Source organism: Lepidochelys kempii, chromosome 5 (assembly GCF_965140285.1).
Source record: "Lepidochelys kempii isolate rLepKem1 chromosome 5, rLepKem1.hap1, whole genome shotgun sequence".
Taxonomy (NCBI): domain Eukaryota; kingdom Metazoa; phylum Chordata; order Testudines; family Cheloniidae; genus Lepidochelys; species Lepidochelys kempii.
Genome location: NC_136384.1, coordinates 81,182,127 through 81,200,818, shown reverse-complemented (window position 1 = coordinate 81,200,818; position 18,692 = coordinate 81,182,127). Strand labels below are relative to the sequence as shown.

Genomic DNA, 18,692 nt, shown 5'->3' with positions numbered 1-18,692 from the left:
GGCCAAGAGAAAGACAGTCTTGCTGGTAAGGGGGTGTTCTGAGCATTCTGACAGTGCTCCATAAAAGCTGTAGGAAGAGGACACAGATCCCAAGTGGGAATCAGGTCTCCGACTGGAGGCAAAGTACAAAGAAAGCCCTTGAAAAATATTGATGTCATAGGGTGTTAGAAGACAGTCTGACTGCCAGAGTGTGACATGCAAATACCATAGCAATGTGAACCTTAAGGGTATCCTTGTGTATTTTGGGAGCAGCATATAATCCAGGATCTTTTCAGTATTGGGGCCGCCACTAAGTCAACATTATTCTGAGTTGCCCATATAGAGAATCTTTTTTCATTTCAAGGATAAGTTTTCCTAGTGGAAGGTTTTGTGTTTTATATAAAATTTCTTGAACTTGTTGGGGGCAACGTCAGTACTCAACCAGCCAACAACAAAGCAGTCAGGTGCAACAACTGCAGGTTTGAGTGAATTATCGGATCTCAGTTCTGAAGTTCTGTCCAGGCACAGTGGCAGGCGTATGGGACATTCAAGAGCCGAAAAAGTCCTGACCACTACAGGGTTATTACGATAATCCCGGCCTTGTCCTGTTTGATCTTGGATATTATCCTGGGAATCAGAAAAAAGTTATGGGAAAGTGTATAGGAGTCCTTGAGACCATCACCTCTTCTGAAGCAGAAATGCAGACATTTAGTTTTGTCCTCTGTGACAAATGAGTCTATGACAGGAGTCCCCCCACCACTGACTGAATATTGTGTCTAGGATGGATTTCTCCAGTGGCCACTCAATTCTGGTCACTATATGTCTGCTCAAGTAGTCTACTAGGCTGCTGACCCATTGAAAGTGTTGAGCCACTGGGATTACCATGGTGACAACACCACCATATCCAGAACCTGATGGCTTCATGGCAAAGAGGGGATGATAGTGTACGTCTTTGCTTGTTTAGAGTACATTGCAGATGTGTTGTCAATCAGGATTTGCACCACGGAGTTCCACATAACAAGCAGGAACACTGTGTTGGCCAATCTGATGGCCTTCAATTCCAGGATGTTCATGTGTAGTTCCCAAGACCACGTGTCTTGTATTTGCAGATATTCCAGGTAGGCGCCTCCAAGGAGTCTGTGATAAGAGTAGTCAGAGAGGGGACAGAAGGGCATCCCTTTTCTCACATTTATTGGATCTAGCCATGAAGCAAGCTGCCATAGGACTTGAGGCAGGAATGTGAGCCCTTTGTGCGTGTGATGTCTGGACCAGAGGTATATGGACCTCAGCCACAGTTGCAAGGTCTGTAAATTAAATATGGCAAGTGGCGTCATATGTTCACACTAACATGTGATGTTGTAGCCCCAGACACATATGCACTATGATCATCATCAGACTAGGCTGTAGATCATAAACCTCTGGCTGAAGTGACTGAAACTTGTCCTCTCTGGTGCCTGGTACTAGAAGTGGATCTAGAGTCTATTAAAGCTCTTACGAAGTCTATAGTCTGCAATGGTGCGAGGCATGATTTCTAGTAGTTTACACAGACCTACTTGAGACAATGGGGAAACACCACATAAGGCTGTTGCAGTATCCTGTTGAGAACTGCCCAGATCAGTCAGTTATTCAGGTATGGGCAAACATGAATTCTCTGTCATTTTAAGTGTACTACTCATACTACCAAGCATTTTGTAAATATTCTCGGTGCAATAGGAGTCCAACGGCTACAACCCTGTATTGATAATGAATGGGCCCCACTGTTAATCTTAGATACTTCCTGCAGGTTGGATGGATGGCAAAGTGGAAGGATGCATCCTATATGCTACGAATTATTCCTAAGCTCGAAAAGATAGAATGATGGAGGTAAGTGTTATCATCCTGAACCTGAGGAGAAATATGTATTTGTTGAGTCTCCTCAGGTTTTGGATAGAACAAAGACCTCCTATCTTCAGAATGAGGAAACACCGGGAGTAGAAGCCTTTTCCCCCAAACTCTATTGGGACCTACTCTATGGTTCCTAGACAAAGAAATGAGGCCACTTATATTTTGAGACTTTTCTCACAAGACCCTGCTACAGAGTCAGGGAAGGGGTAGCCAAGGACCATTTGATGTCATGACAGATAATACGTAGTAGAAAGTGGTAATGCGACTCTAAAGATCGTACTCTCTAGTCTAGGTCTAACGTGGCTCTCAACAGCTTTGTCAAATCTGCTAATACATCACAGGAGTGGGGTGCATTGCTTAGGAAGAGGAGGCTATCACACCATATTCTGTCATGATATTCCATCTGTGTGGGATGGTAGGATGGCATGCACTGTGAATGGTACATCTTGTGACATGGAGCAGAGGCGTAAGCCCCCCAGAGAGTGCAGGGTAGCTTTCAAGTCCTTCAGTCAGTGCACAGGACTGCCTGTCTGCATGCTGAACAGCCCTGAGCCATTAAAGGATAAATCCTCAATCATGGCATGCACTTTCCTCAGGATGCCCAATGCCTAGAACCGCAGTGCTCTGTGCATGGCCACTACAGTGGACATAGACCGATCTGCAATGTCTAAAGCACCCACTGCTGCCTACAACACAGTCTTGGACACCATTGGTGCTGGCGTTTCTAAATATGTCCTGAAGACCCTCTGCTGTCACAAGGGAATTTCACGGTGAACAGGGCGACACCCTTTCTTGTAAGTATCATAATCTGGCAGAAAGGGCTGGCTGTTCACTCTAGCTGTGTGAGGCTAAGCTGAACAGCATGACTTCCTCTCAGATAAATTGAGTAATTTAGGGTCTTCGTCCTTAGATGAGCTTTAACTCAGTTTCTACCTCTCTTGTACAAGTCACATAATTAAGGAGCCCAGGTTGAGGAGAGCGCAAAGGTCCTCAAATCCTGTGGGGGGCACCTGGTACTTCTTCTCAGCTGGTTTTGCCATTGGCATTACTGTGGATGGAGTCTGACAGAGCTTTAGTGAGGTCAAGCAGTCATGGGGAGGGTGATCATGACAAGACCAAAAGCTGAAAGGTTTTCAAACAGCTTGTGAGATTTCTCTGATCTGAGGACTGCTCAGACTGGAACACCCTGAAGTCATCTGGTGCCAGTACGGATATCAAGGATACAGTTCATCTAGCAACAAAGATAAGAGATTCTTTAGCAATAAGTTAGGGTATTGATGTTGCTCTGACCCTAAATCTGGTTATTTCTGGTATTCAGGCATTCGGGGTCTGGCCATACATACTGCTAGCAAGAAAGAACTCTTTCTTTTCTTTGGTTATAGAAATTGGTTTCTCAATGCCTGTGGTACTAACTACTACTACTACTATAGCACAGGAGTACAGCTGACTTAGTTGGATGTTGGTCAGTCTAATGCCAGTCTTGATGGGCCGGTGGTGTTTGAGATCGATAAGAGAAGCCCATAGGTCTCCCAATAGCATTGATTGCAGACCACAGGGGAGAGTTCTCTACTCAATGATGGAAAAACATGCCCAGTGACAGTGAAAAGCAGTAAACCTCTTCTGGGGCAGCACCAACATGTAAGGTGCTCACAGTACCAGAGTCTGTACCAGTGCCAGTGTCTCAGCACCAGTGATGGATCTAGTTCTGCCCTAGTCTCATCCCCCAAGGCCAGGGTTAACAACGAGGGATGTGTTATTGGAGCCAGGACTAGGACCAGCAGAATCTGCTGCATAGCAGCCTGCCCTTTCTCAGTTCTTGAGTCTGTACAGGACTTGGACTTCTCTGTGAATGCTTTGCAGCAGTCAGTCCTTGTGGGATGACAGTGAGTTTCTTCCTGAGAGTCTTCCTCTGTATTTGGAGCAATCCTTCTCAGTACTTCACTTCAACACCTGAGGTTTTGGTGCTAGCTTCAAAATTTATGTTGAGGGCAGCTTCAGTGCCAGGAATGCCTGTACCAGATCTTTCCATCTGTCTTCTCGGCACTTGTCTCAGGTGTCACCTGTCTGGCTTGACAGAGCCAATGTAGGATGCGGACTTGTTCACCAGTGGGATTCTGGAGCTTGTTTCCTTAAGATCTGATGAGAACTTTATGGACTGTTCCAGAAGATGGAATTTCAGGCCTTGCAACTGTGCATTATAACAGAGGACAAGCAAACCAAGTATCTGCTCAGAATATGCCATTCCCCAAGCAGAAGACAAATACAAAATTAGTCCATCGCAGGATAGACAGTGCTTAAAGCCTGCAGGTTTCAAATCTGTCATGTTAAGAAGCTCTCTACAGGGGTGTCTAACTAGTAAAGTTCAGCCTATATTGGTTAGATTACTTCGTGGTAGTTGAACATAAAAAATAAGTTGTAGTGCTGAAGACCTTGTAAGTTTTCGAAGTTTAGCCTGAGTTATCAACTAGTGGGTCAGACAAATGCCAGGCTCTATCTTGTTGTCACAGGCAGCAAGAAGGAACTGAGGGAGGGATGCAGCCTTCCTGCCCTTAATGCCTTCTGGTCTCATATGCATGAAGCTCATGTGCACCTACAATGGGATCCACACCAGCACATACTTGAAGAACTTACGGTACATTTTAGTCTGTTAAAAGACTTAATCCACAAATGGTAAAAGAATAAAACAATTACTTTTATAAATCCCCAGAGGCCTCCAGCAGATGCTTCATTCTGTATGCCAGCAACTCTGGGGTCTTCATTCTCCTCTGGGAAAGTTATTGCAGGGCCACTTCCAGTTCCAGGCACCAGAGAGGATGGAAAAGTTGTTTGTTGAGTAACAGGATTTGTCAAGACACCTGATAAGCAAAAACAAGCCACACACAAACATTCATGTATCTTACCACAATTAATCTGCTAAAGCAATATAGAGGCTGGAAATAAGAAAGCAGAAGCCAGCACCACATGACCAGCCAGTTCCCTATATATTACCAGCAGGTTTAGGAACTACTGCATTAGAGTATAATTTATGGATTCAAAATGTTATACTATAGTATCATTGTACAGCAACTGAAGTTTCTACGCTGTTCTGAACAGAGCCCGCTTATGTACAGTGGAGTTTGGCTACATGGGTTAGCCAGAGTAACCTTTTGTTTTAGTTATTTTTTTTTTCCCCCCAAACTTGTCTGTTCCTAGGGTTTCCCTGAAGTGACACTTCTGTCCTAGACCATGACTACTACTCCCCAAAGAGGCACTCCCACCTCTTTATACTCAGAATGAGTTAGATGTACCTGGCATAATACAGAAGTCAGCCAGCATTTCTCTACAGGGACGCAGGGTGAATAGAAAAATGCTGACACCCTACTACCCCTTATGTTACACATAAGGCCACTAATGAGAACTTGCCCCCATCTTACAAGACGGAACAAAATACTACCTGTGACTGAAGGTGCAGAAAATGATGGCATCAGCGGGGTCTGTGGTGCTCGCCCAGCATGACCTCTGGTAATGTCATAGGATGAAGCAATGGAAAATCCTGAAATGGGGGGTGCCGTGGGAGGTACAGAAAGGTTAGGGCCAGGAATACAGCTTGGAGGAGGAGGTGTTGAGAAATGGGACATGGTGCCACTAAAAGCTGAAGCAGTTGGAGGGGTAATAGGAGGTGGGGCAGGAGTTAAAGGGGGTGCAATAGTTGAAACTGTTGCAGAAGGCACAAATGGCAAAGGCGCTGACGACCTCATAGGAGGAAGTGAAGATACTGAGGGTGGTAGAGGTGTGGAGAATGATTGAGGAGGGAAAAATGGGAGAGGGGATATGTCTGGAGCAGTGAGAGAACTGGACAAAGCTGGGAGAGGAAAAATGGAAAAAAGAAAAGGCACTTTAATAAGAAATTATAATAGCTTTAAAATTCTTTACAAAAATATCTGAATAAGATACCTAAAGCTTTTCCGCAAAAAATAAGTTGTATGTAGTAATGATTCCAGTTACAAGTAAACTGTCACCAAAAAGTAAGTAATGCCCCATCTTCTACTGTGACCCCATCAGATGTCAAGCTAGACAGCAGCAGGATGGGTCAGTATTTGAATGGAGACTTCAAAAAGTGGCCTCACGTGCTGCCAGTTCAATAGGTGACAATCTTCCTTTGGAGTCACTACTCAGTTAACACTCCAACTTTGGTGCGACTTCAAAATCGTAACAAAAATAACTCATTACATTTTATGCCTTTTAGTAATTCAGAGGCAATACAACTACTGGAAAGTAAACAGATTCTAAGTATCGACTGGAGGGTCAGATGTTACTCTGAGGCTGCACAATTGTAACTGCATATTCACCAAAAAGGGGGAAATATAGTCTACAGAAAATGGTGCAAACACTAGAAAATCAGGCCAAGCAAGCAGGTAATTTCCCTACATGATCCTGCAAAATCTTCAGATTATCTACAGTACTAGCCAACTCTATTGTTATTCCCTACACAGCAGTCAAAGCCTGTATTTTCTGCGCCCACTCGTCCATAAAAATCCTAGACATACACCCACATAATTTCTTATAGAAGTGTAAATTTAAAAAGCCATATTCTTAAAAGATGTAGAAAATCATTTAAGGAGCACACAACTGGGATTAAGGAAGAAATTAAGTTCTTCAATTTAGTCTGGAGAAGTGCACTGCAATTATACACATTATAATATTGCTTTCACTTGGACTAATTGCTATGCTTCAAACACACGAACAAGCAAAACCCAGATGCTTGGAAGCTTCTTATACCTAATGAGACAGGTGTGGTGATGGTGGCGGCAATGGTGATACCAGCAGCTACTGCCCCTGATGTGCTTGGCGGGGGAGTGCCAGGTGGGGTTGTCTCTATTCCACTCTCTTCCATCATTTTTCTTCAGCTACAACAAACTGCAGAGAAACAAAATCTGTATTGAAAAATAAGACAAAACTATTTCAAACTGAATTACAAAGAAAGGAGTATGGTATAGTGGACTAGATGCTGGTTTGGGAGACAAAGAAAGTTGAAATACCAGCTCCAAAACAAATATTTTGAGGAGCCCTGGGCATACCATTTACTCAGTGTCCCGCACATCTGTATAATAAATATTCTTTCCACACCTTATACTATAGAGACAATGTTTCAAATTCGAAACTTCTCTGAAATCCTTACTTCTATAACACCTTTCATTTAAGGATATGAAATATTTTACAAACACTAAACCTCACAAAATCCACACAAAGCAGATAAGTACATATTCCCATTTTACAGACAGATAAACTAAAGCACTCAAATACAGCACTTGTTTTCAACAGGGTGCTGAGCACCTGAACTTATTTCTAAAGAAGTTGAGGTAGCAACTCTGTAAATTCAAGTGACTTGCCAAAGGTCACAAAGGAAACCATTGGCACGTCTGGGAACAAAACCCAGGAAATCCTGAGTCCTTTTCCTCTGCTTTAACTGTGACCTTGTTTATATTAGAAAACTTGTGCTGATGTAACTAATTGAATATAAAAATTTATGTTTTTATACCAGTGCAAGTCCCTAACACTGACACAATGGAAAACCGTTTTAAATTGCACTTAAGGGGACTTATTGCATTAAGCTTAAGCACAATTTAAAGCAGATTCAGTGTGTCTACACTAGGGGGTTACCCCCGGTGTAACCAGATGGATTTTTATAATGATTTAGCTGCAGCAGTTGATGTTTACCAAACAGACAAGCCCTGAGGCCACACTAGTTCTCTCCTGACTAATCTAATGAGAACATCAAAGCTTAAGGCTGAATGACAAACTGGTTTTCTTTCACAACCAGTAGAGGATAGGAGTGTCTTTCATCATGCTAAAACACTGGAAAATCCATTTTACCCCAAGAAACATGAAACCACACCCTTGCTTAAAAATCTTATTATTAAAAGGTAGCACAAAATGTGTGGGAAGCACGAGAGAGAGAGAAGAGATGGGAGAAAAACCATGAAAATGAATTCTCAACTTTCCTTTTCTCTCATTTCTGGATTTGTGTTCTACAGTACAAAAGGTACACCAGGACCCTCGCTAGAAAGCGGGATTTGGGATCCATGCCAAGTACTGTGTTATAGCGGGGACCGCGTTAAAATGAAATTACTGTATACAGTAAATGTCACATCCATAAAGTATAGAAAACCTTAAAAAAATAAACTCCTACTTGAAGGAAACAAGAAAAAAAAAAAAGGGTTGCTTTACTAGAGATTTAAAGTAGACATTACAATAAATTAGTCTAGTTTTTCTTTAAAAAGTCGGTGAATTGCTTTTGCTTCTTGCTGCTGTGCTGCTTCCACTTAGCAAACTGCAAAAGACTACATATCTGCATAGTTTTTATAGGCTCAACGGCTTGCGTCTCAAACCAGTCTCTAAGCAGGCTACGGTCACAGTTGACATTGGAATGACGTCCATTTCCTCTTCTTTTTCTACGGCGAAGGCCAATTCTTCAGCTTCTGGAATGTTGTTTGGTCATACTGCCTGAAGAATTTGGTCATTTGTTAGACTTTCAGCAATGGGTCAAAATTCTTCTGTTTCATCATCACCTCTTATCCAGGACTCGATATTTAGTGGCAGAACAGCTCGAGCCCGGACAGTTGCTGGCACAGCTCCTGCATCCACTCCATGTCTGTTCTTCCAACTTCCTCCTCTGTAAATCCCTCAAAGTCAAATTCCTCATCAGACTGTGATCTGCTTTCTTCACTCTCTTCCAGGAGCGGGTGGCCAAACGACTCTTTCAGTCCCACCATCCAACAGCAGTTTATCGTTTCAGCAAGTAATAAATTCCAGGAATTGCCGCCGGTGTAAAAGAAGTCTTTTATAGTCAACTTCTTCAGAAAATCGGTGACAGACAACTCACTTTCTATCATTTGTCGTACCAAGTTCCGTTGATCATGCTGCTTAAAAATGGCGATAACATCTTGATCAAGCAGCTGGATTTTGGAAGTCATGTTTTTGGGTAAGTATTCAACCCATATTGTACTGTCACGGGTTCTGAGTCTTTCGGCTGGAGGATGCACTGGACAGTTGTCTCACAAAAGAATGGCCTTTTCTTCTAAGCGTTTTGCCCACAAATGCTTTTGCACAGACGGGACAAATCTGGTGAAGAACCATTGTTCAAAAATCTCTGGTCATCCAGGAATTTTTGGAGTTCTTGTACGAAAACTGCAGGCAATTCACATCTACGTGATGAAAGCGCTGAGGCACGCAAGACTTTCCAATGCACAATGGTTTTAGTTTATGCTTGCCTGTTGCATTCACACAAACAATAAAGTAAGGCGATCTTTTGACTGTTTATATCCTTCTTTCTTATGTTCATCTGTTCTGACAGCCAGGGTTTTATCGGGCAACATTTTATAATAAATTCTTGTTTCGTCTGCATTGTAAACCTGTTCCTCTGAGTAACCCTCCACCTGTAAAATTTCCCTCAGCTTTGCAGGGCACGATTGTGCGGCGGCGTCAGCAGAGTTTTCCATGTCTTTTCTGAAATCACCATAGCCAACCTGAACTCGCCTTAAAATTGCTGAATTCGCCATTAAGTTCCCGGTCGAATTTTTCTGCTTGCATGGCTATAAGCAGACCAGAGATAGGAATGCCTTTCTACTGTTTTTGCACAAACCCCATGTGTACACTGCAGATTCAAGATCGGCATCATTCGCTAAGCAGGCTCGTTTTCTTTGAAGGCCATGCTCTTCATCCAGGTTATGAATGTAAGTTCCGAGCTTGTCAGCATTCTTTAGCCATCGACGGAGGTGGACTCGTTCATGCCAATATAGCAGCTAATCTTTGCCTGGGTTTCGCCATTTTTAAGTCGTTCAATAGCGTCCAATTTCTCCTGCACCGAGTAAGCCTTCCTTTTGCCCGACATTTTTGACATCTTTCTAAAGATAAATACAGTACTGTACCTGTAAAGTTTTATTACATGACATTTGTATGGCGTTCTAGGCCTACAGCAATCGTCTTAGGGCTTGTCTACACTACCGCGTGGGGTTGATCTAAGATCACATAGCTGACGGTGCATGAATAGCTGATGCTCTCCTGTCGACTGCGCTTGTGCGCCTCATTCTGGTGGCGTACTAGAGTCGACAGGAGAGCGCTCAGCAGTTGATTTATTGTGTCTATACTCAAAAAAAATTTTACTGTACTTAAATTTGGGATCCATCTCCCTGACTGCATTATATCCGAATTAGCGTTATATAGACACATGTTCTAGCGAGGGTCCGGTGTAATTAAAAAACAACAAATAATGTCTTGTTTCTCACAAGTCTGGTAAACCAGGCAGTTATTTGTCTCTTGGAAGAACGTTTCCTAAGGTAGCTATAATGAAATACAAATCCCATGTGAACTCATTATATGTATAACAAATAGACTGAGTCTTGATAAGACTTGTCTACAATATCCATTACGTCAGGAGCTATCAAGCTCTGCCAGCATATTCCTTTAACAAGGCACAGTGGGAAGGTCTTAGAAAATGTGCTAAAAATGCAATACAACACACAGATTTCCATTTAGAAAATTACAGGGGTTTCCCCCCCCCTTTTACTAAAAAGTCATATTCCATGTAAAAAACCTACATAGTCAGCTACTGATTTAACACTAAAAATGTTCACATTCTTGTTACCAAGCTGAGGAAGGTAAAATATATACCTACATATACACACAAAAGAAGGTATAGCAACAGTCAATTCTGACATATGCTCACATATGTAAAGCTCCTGAGAATAAATGAAAGTTTAAATTATACAAGGAACAGTTCTGTCGCCTCTGGAAAACACGAACAGAAGGCTTTGCACAAAAGGTTCAGGTGACAAGGAGGGAGATGGAATACTTGAGCCAAGTTACAGAGAGGCAACAGATCCATTTCACATCCACTAAGCAGTACTCTTCATGGCTGAGGTCCCCCAACATGGGGGGAATTCCCCATATGCCATTAGATCTACTGCCTACAAGCCAGCCCCTTTCCTCTCCAAATCAAAACCTCTCTCCATCCAAGAACAGATGAAGGACCTCTGAAGCAGCATTCTGCAGCCTGTAGGGCTATGGATCCTGTCTGCGGAATCTCTGCATCCGCCCCAGCCCTCTGCAGTGGAACTGCATTGGGTAGAGCCTTCCATTAAACTTACCCGGGCTGAAGTATTTTTTTTTTTAATAGAATGTTTTTAAAAAGCTAATAGCACAAGTTTATATTTCACAACAAAAACATTCCTAAAGCTCTTCCTCCTTCAATTACCTGCCAAAAATCAAATGTTGTTTTTATGGCTGTGAAGACATTAGCTACTCTTGAGTAAACAAGATATTCTCAATTCATGTCCTAGCAGACAAGTTTACTCCTGATGGAATTCTGCACCCCCAAAAAAATTAAAAATTCTGAGCACATTTTAAAATTCTGCATATGTTATTTATCAAAACAACACAGTACCATACCAGTTTCAATTATATTTGTAATTTATTTCAAAATACCTGTCAGCAAGTATGTCTGTAACAATACAGATAACAAAAAAGATTTATCCAGGAATAGAGAATTAAAGAAACCCCTAAGACAACCCAGTTCTGGTTTCTCAGTTATGCTTTTGTTGGGTGCCTCAGCCTGGGTATGTCACATGTGCAACTCTACCCTTCCAGTCTTTTAGTTTATTCCCATTTTTTCACCCTACCCCATAGGGTTTCCATATTTCCAGTTTCCAAATAGAGGACACTGCCTGGGTGAGGGGAGAGTTGGACAGGGTGCTGGAAGGGTGTGTGTACTGGGAGGAGGGATTTGAGGGGTGCTGGAGTGGGTACCTGGGGCTTCAATCTTGAGATGGAGGGGCAGTGTCACCCTGTCACAGTGGCATGGAGGCTGGTGCAGACCCAGAACATAGTGCAAGCCTGTCAGTCAGCGCCTCCCTGCAGGGATCTCCTCCTGCCCAGGGCTGGGAGCCAGGGCATGGGTGGGCAGGATCTGGCAGCTGCAAGGGATCAATCAAATGTAAATGCACGGGAGAGACCAATCACAAAGCAGACCAATCAGGACTCTTTCTGAGCTGCAACATCTGCTCTGCAAGAAACCCGGACATTGTCTCGTATTAGAAAAATCTGCCCGGACAGAGCATCGAGGATCAAAAAATAGGCAATGTCTGGGAAAACCTGGACCTAGTAACCCTAGTCACCTCCCCCTGCAAGACCCTCCCCTTTTACTCTCAGTCTCCTCTCCCAGAAAGCAGCAGCCCCTCCCTGCAACTCCCAGCTGTTGCTCCTGCCTCTCCCTGAGGGGTGCAGTTTGACAGCTCTGGCAAGTGCTGCACAGGGAGGGGGCCCAACCACACCCTGTGACCAAGTGGGACCGGCAAACCTGGGAACCGCAGTCACAAAGCTCATGGAAAAAAAAAAAACCCACAAGAATTGGTAACGCTGCAAGTATAACATGCTTCCAAATTAAACTTATCCACTCTCAGTTTGCACAGGTGTAAGCGATTACAAAGAAGCAAGACAGTGGAGAATCTGGCCCATAGATATAATTCTAGAACAGGGATCTCAAACTCAAATCACCACAAGGTCCACATGAGGACTAGTACATTGGTCTCAGGGCCACATCACTGAAACCTTAGATATGTTATAATAGCCCTACAGAATAGAAATGCTGGGGCAGATCCTCAGCTGGTGTAAATTGCCATAGCTCCACTGACTTCCACTGAACTCTGACAATTTACACCAGCCAATGATGTGCCCAGCTGTTTGCAGTGTTCCTGTTTAGCGCTCACACACGCTCTCCTTCTCTCTCTCTCATTGGAAATGGCCCTGAGAATCAGACCACAGGATTTGAAAAGAAAGTGACGGGGACAGTGGGAAGAGACAGAATGAGGGAACCTCACTGACATGGGGGAAGAAAATAATTGAGTCATACATAAAGAAAAAAGCTCCTGTCCTGTTCCACAGAACAGACAGATTTAAAGTAACTAACATCATTCACAACGAGTCAATTTACCTCCTTCATACCGCTGCCCCAAGAATCTCCTCCCACAATGAGTAGCTCAAAGACATCAGTGCAGATTGTATTCTTTACGTCCCCCACTAAATTACTGCTGAAGAAATGCAAAATGTAGCTGTACTGCAAGGATCCATTAATTCATATTTTACCTCTCTGCTCCTTCCCCGCCCCCATTCCAACCCCTTCCCCAAAGTCCCTGCCCCAACTCCGCCCCCTCCCTGCCCCTATTTCAACCCCTTCCCCAAATCCCCGCCCGGCCCCGCCTGTTCTTCACCTCCTCCCCTGAGTGCACCATGTCCCTGCTCCTCCCCCCTCCCTCCTGGAAAGTCCTAAGCACCACCAAACAGCTGTTTGGCGGTAGGAAGCACTGGGAGGTAGGCATAGGAGACCCCTGTTCTAGAGAATTAAAAGAGAGCAGGTATGGAAGAGTAAGAGAAACCAAAAGAGGGCAAATAAGGATTGAAGACTAGTCACCACACAACAAAGCTGTTGAAAAAGTCCTGAAGAAAACCGCAGGGGCAAAGTGCCTATCAGGATCAGGCCCCAAATCCTTAGTTTCTACCAGCTTTGGCAGTGGCCTTTACTATTACTCCCAACTTTATATTAAAAAGTCATTTAGCTACAGAAACACCTCTCTTTCTCCTCGCTGCTCCAATCCACAAACCCATAATTCTCAGCAAGTAATCCTTGATGGTTAAACCCCCTTCCAAGCAAAGATTTAGTTTTACATATTTACAGAACCCTACAGTGAAGTCTCTCTTCCTAAGACTTCACTGTTTCTACATAACATACTACATTATAACCTACTGTCAAAAATAAAATGCTTGTCCAAATATATTAGCAACATGCATTGTGATATTTTATTTTTATTTACCACAAGAACATTCAATCAGCAGTGGATTACCAGTCATTAATGCAAATTAGTAAAGTCTATTTTAGGGTATGTCTACATTGCAATTAGACACATGCGGCCAGCCCATGCCAGTTGACTTCACCTGACAGATCTCAGGCTAAGGGGCTCTTTCACTGCCATATAGACTTCCAGGCTTGGGCTTGAGTGCAGGCTTGGCAGTCTACACTACAACGAAACAGCCCTGCATCCCAAACCTGGGGAGCCAGAGTCAGCTGGTATGGGCTAGCTGGAGGGTGGGGAAAAGGGATGGTTATTTGCATTGTAGAAATATTTTAGGGCATGTCACTTCCTCTGCACATCATCTGCTGCCTTTTCTCAGATTATTAAAAAAAAAAAAAAAAAAAAAGTCTGAACATAACCCACAAAACCGATACTTCCTATGTCACATCTATGGTCCTGAAGTTAACATAATAAAAAGCAAACAAGCCCCACAAACCAGTCCAAAAATATAAAACCCAAGAGACAAAGAATTACAAGCAGAGTCAAGCAAATGTGTAATTAGCCCAAAAGAAATTATGCTCCTGCCATCTAGAGGTTTGTGACTAAAAGTTCATTTCATGAGTCTTGGCCATGTCACCGAATTTGGAAAAGCCTCCCAGACTTGAGTGCATTCTGTACGAATTCATTAAATTGTGTTTAATAACTAAATTAATAACAAAAGTAGCATATTCCTAACAGGTTCTCGCTCTGTGGCTTTGTTTAAAAAAAAAAAATCTGTGTGTAATTTGCCACTAAAAAGAGTTCCATCAGTATAGATCCAGTTTTCAGAAGGGTTTATTTTAATACAAAACTCAGCAGGGTTAAGTTACTAAATGACAAGGGGGTGCGGGTGAGGAAAAAAAACTGGTCTATGCTAATGCTACCACTGTGGCCAGCAATGTCAGAGCTGCATCAACACTAAAACGATCATGGGAGCTTTTAACAAGAAGAAGAATACTTAGTACAGACGAGGTCTGTACCTCTTTGAGGTGTAACTATTTACTTGATTCAGAATGCAGAGCCAATACGACCAAGGAAGAGGGAGCTGAATTCTAGTCAGGTGTTAACTGACAATTTTGGGGAAAAGGCTAACAGCTTGATTTTCGAAGGTGAAAATCACCCACAACTCTCATTTGCTTCAGCAGGATGTGTGGGTATTTGGCATTTAGGAAAAAATCAGGCCATAAATTCTGACTGCACAACTTTTTGTCTTAAAGTGGTGATTATGTTAGAAGCAGAAAAAAAAGTTTCATTTTACTGATCAAAGGTTGAGCTTGCTGAGTTGACAATCAGAAAAAGTTAGCTTTTGATTTTTTAAAAGTAATGCGAAGTAACTGAAAAATGTGAAACCAAATAATTTACATATTTCTTTTTCTGACTAATCTTAATTTAAAATCATTTTCAGGTTATGTCCCAAAAATACGGAAATTGATAGTTAAGGAAGACTACCCAAAATTGACAAGGATAAAGTCAATTTCTAGAACTGAATCACAGTCTGCAGTGGTGCTATGTTTAAATGTTAACCCTTAACAAGCAGATTTCCACAGCTGAGTAGACATCCATGTTAACAAAGCAGAGTAGAATTATTCTGAGAGGCTCAGGCTTAACCTGAGAAGTGAATAAGCTCACTAATCAATTAAAATACCAGACTCAAATGTTACTTAATGCATTTTTTAAAATATGTAACAGGCAATGTTTCCATAACTAGATGTGAAAAGGTAAGATAGGGTTAACACCTAAAGCACTGGTTAAGCTCATTAAGCAGAATTTTTGTTAATACTCTCCTGATTAAGCAGCAGGTGTTGCTATCCATTATTAGGCCAATTAACTGCTAGGAAGGATCCCCAAATGAACAGCCATCCTGAATACACACATCCTAATTAAGGGATGTATAGGCACAGATATAAATAATACTCATTTATGAACAGCGGTGTTAGTCTGTATTCGCAAAAAGAAAAGGAGTACTTGTGGCACCTTAGAGACTAACCAATTTATGTGAGCATCAGCTTTCGTGAGCTACAGTTCACTTCATTGGATGCATCCGATGAAGTGAGCTGTAGCTCACGAAAGCTTATACTCAAATAAATTGGTTACTCTCTAAGGTGCCACAAGTACTCCTTATGAACTGTAGGCCTTTTCATCTTCTAAAGCTATGGCTAAACTAGAGAGCTTACAGCAGTTGTGCTATATCGATGGGAGAAGCTCTCCCATCAGCATAGTGCTGTCCACACCAGTGCTTAGGTCAGTATAACTTATGTCGCTCTGGGCTGGCTTTATACATAAGTGGTACTGTAGACATAGCCTAAGTCTTTTACAGATATTAAGCCATTATTTCCCAGTCTAAATGGGTACCAGGTTAGTTTGGGGGTGGGAGTGTATGGGTAGAGGAAAGGATCAGTGCGGCGAGGGGAAGTTGAAGGACATCAGATTCGTACCACCCTATACAGACTGGAAACATATGGTTTCATCTGCTTATAAAGTGGGGAGCTGGCTCACTAAAATCCATCCTATTTACCTCAGACAGCCAACCTCATTAAAGGCCACAGAACAGAAACAGCTCACAGGTACTGGAATAAGAACTTAAGCTCTGCCACCCTGTCTCTCTCTTTTGTACCCCTGTGGCACTCAGCTCATTCTTGGACAAAGCAAAAAAAGATAACAAAAGAGACACAGCAACTATCAGAACATGCTGTGATGCCCATTTACAACTCAATGGGGTGTCTTCTTCAACATCAGATATTATAACTGAGTAATTAATCTTGACAAGCCTCCTGAAGAAACTAAGCACATGAGGTTAGTTCCATTTGACAGAAGAGGATCCCACACATTTTTTGAAATGCAGATGGGCAGGCCCCTCGGGTGACAGAGCATTGCTGATGCAAATGAAGTGCCACGTGGGCACAGGGAAGACCATGCACAGCAAGAATGGATGCTCGCTGACATGCTCAAAGCCGGAGGAAAATGCCAAAATCAGAACTACTTGAGTTTTTCTATACCAGTCCCTTTCTTACGTTTCTAGCATGATCAGACTACCCGTTTTCGAAACATTTGCTTGCCAAACTATGAGTATTTAACATTTAATCATCATCACTGTACCAACAAGACTTCAGATACCAGAGGGATAGGCGCTAAATATCAGACAGAAGAGCTGGCCTCTGTCCCAAGGAGTTTACCGTCTAGATCAGAGACACTATAGCACAAATGATTAATGAACTACAGGGCCAATCTTCATAGGATGCATAAATCCCACAATTTTTAAATGAAAGAAAAAGCCACCCAACTTGGGGGTGTAGGATACTAGATTATTCTCTATGACAGTAAGTTACACCGGCAGCACAAACAAGGCTGCAAACGTCCATGGGCAGAACTTGCAGTGAACCCCACGCCCTGTTAGAAAAGCCCCCTTCAGACGCCCCGCTTTTGCGTTGGCTTGTTTTTCAAAGTCATTCCTACCCCCCGGTAAGCAGGGAAGGAACAACGCCTGACGAGGTAACCCAAGTGCAAACCCACCTCGGGCGGCCTTCCTGAGCCGGCCGCCACAGCGCCCAGAGGCGGGACGATCTCTCCGGGCCTTGCACGCGCTATTTAAACAGCAGCCTCGACCGTTCCCCTTCTGGTCGTTCCGCAGAAGCGCCCCCCGATCCCAGGCTGCGCCCCCGCTGCCAGACTCTCCAGCGCCGCCTACAGAGCAGCTCCGCCCGGCGGCGGGAAGGACCCCGGTAACGGCAGCAACAGGCCCGCGGCGCGGCGTGACCCCGCCGCCGGCTCTGACGCGGCCGCCGGGGAGGAGACGCACCGCCCCCCACCCCCGCGCGGGCAGCCTCGCAGAGCAGGGGGCAGCGCGCGAGCAACGGGGCGCAGACGCAGCGCAGGGCCTACAGCTCCCATGAGCCTTGGGGCGCACATGCGCAATGCCCGCCGCCGCGCCGGGTTGCCACGTCTCTCTGCCGCAGGCGGCTCTGCTCACGCTCCTCGGGGCCAGGCCGGGCCGCTCCCGCGCGCGCTGTCCGGCCTGGCGGCGGCGGCATCTCCCACCTACTCTCACCTAGCTGCGGGTTGCTCCTTGGCCGGGCCTCCAGGCGCCACTTCCCTGGCGCGGTTTGCCCCGCGCCGCCGCTCGCTTCCCGCATCCAAAATGGCCGCGCCTGGGAGCTGGACGCCACCGCCTGCTGCCACGTTCGCCTGCGGCGGGTGGGGCCGGGCGGAGCCGTCTGCAGCGCGTGACCTGGGGTGGGGCAGAGCCCGGCCACGTACCGCGGGGTTCTTGGTGCCCAGCCCGCTGCCCTGGCAGCCTGGTCGCTACCCCTCGCCCTGCAGCGGGCATGTCGGGGTTTCTTCCTCTCAGCCTGCTCAGACATCTCCCTAGCGGAGCCCCGTCATGCCCCCACAGAGGTGGGGGGGGCATATTCGCGAAGCAGGGCACAGACCTTTGTACCCTCCCCAGCTCCCCCAAGTACGACAGCAGAGGCTGGTTGTGAACACGGGCAGAGGGTGGTACAAGTGGGTGGAATAGGATGAAGTTAAGGAAAAAGGAGAGGCTGTGATGTGCTGGCAGTCTGGGTGCTGGCTCATGCCAAGGCTGCTGGTCAACTAGGTTTTCCAGGCAGCTGGTTTTCAACCAGAACGCCAGGTCGAAAAGGGACCCTGGGGGATCTGGTCAGCATTGCTGAGCAGGCCGCTAAAAGTCCAGGGAGTGGCGGGGTAAGACAGACTCCCTGACTGCCCAGGCTCCTAGCCTGCCCTGGCTCTGTGTGGCAGCCAGCATGTCTGGCTCCTTGGCGCAGAGGCAGCCACCACGAGCAGCGGCACTGGCTTCGCAGCTCCCCTTGGCCAGGAACCACAGCTACTGGGAGCTGCCAGGGTTGTGTTTGTGGGCAGAGCTCAGAGGCCCTGTATCTAGGGGTTGCAGAACATGCCAGCTGCTTTTGGGAGCAGCTTGAGGTAAGCACTGCCCAGCCACAGCCCAAA

The 18,692-nt window shown here is 44.7% G+C and overlaps 1 protein-coding gene across 4 annotated transcripts in view; it reads right to left on the bottom strand.

Moving 5' to 3' along the window:
- PRRC1 (proline rich coiled-coil 1) overlaps nt 1–17,916 on the bottom strand; it is a 38,434-nt gene extending 20,518 nt beyond the window's left edge. The window contains exons 1-4 of one of the 4 annotated variants that reach the window (XM_073344866.1): nt 17,770–17,916; nt 6,622–6,776; nt 5,297–5,704; nt 4,555–4,718 (exon numbers count right to left, since the gene is read on the bottom strand). In XM_073344866.1, the coding sequence (XP_073200967.1) occupies nt 4,555–4,718; nt 5,297–5,704; nt 6,622–6,739 (690 nt within the window). In that variant the 5' untranslated portion in view covers nt 6,740–6,776; nt 17,770–17,916. Of the gene's footprint in view, nt 1–4,554; nt 4,719–5,296; nt 5,705–6,621; nt 6,777–17,234; nt 17,629–17,769 lie in introns of those variants that run through there. The other 3 variants (XM_073344865.1, XM_073344864.2, XM_073344863.2) reach the window with 3 other exon arrangements.
- Nucleotides 17,917–18,692: the final 776 nt, after the last annotated feature.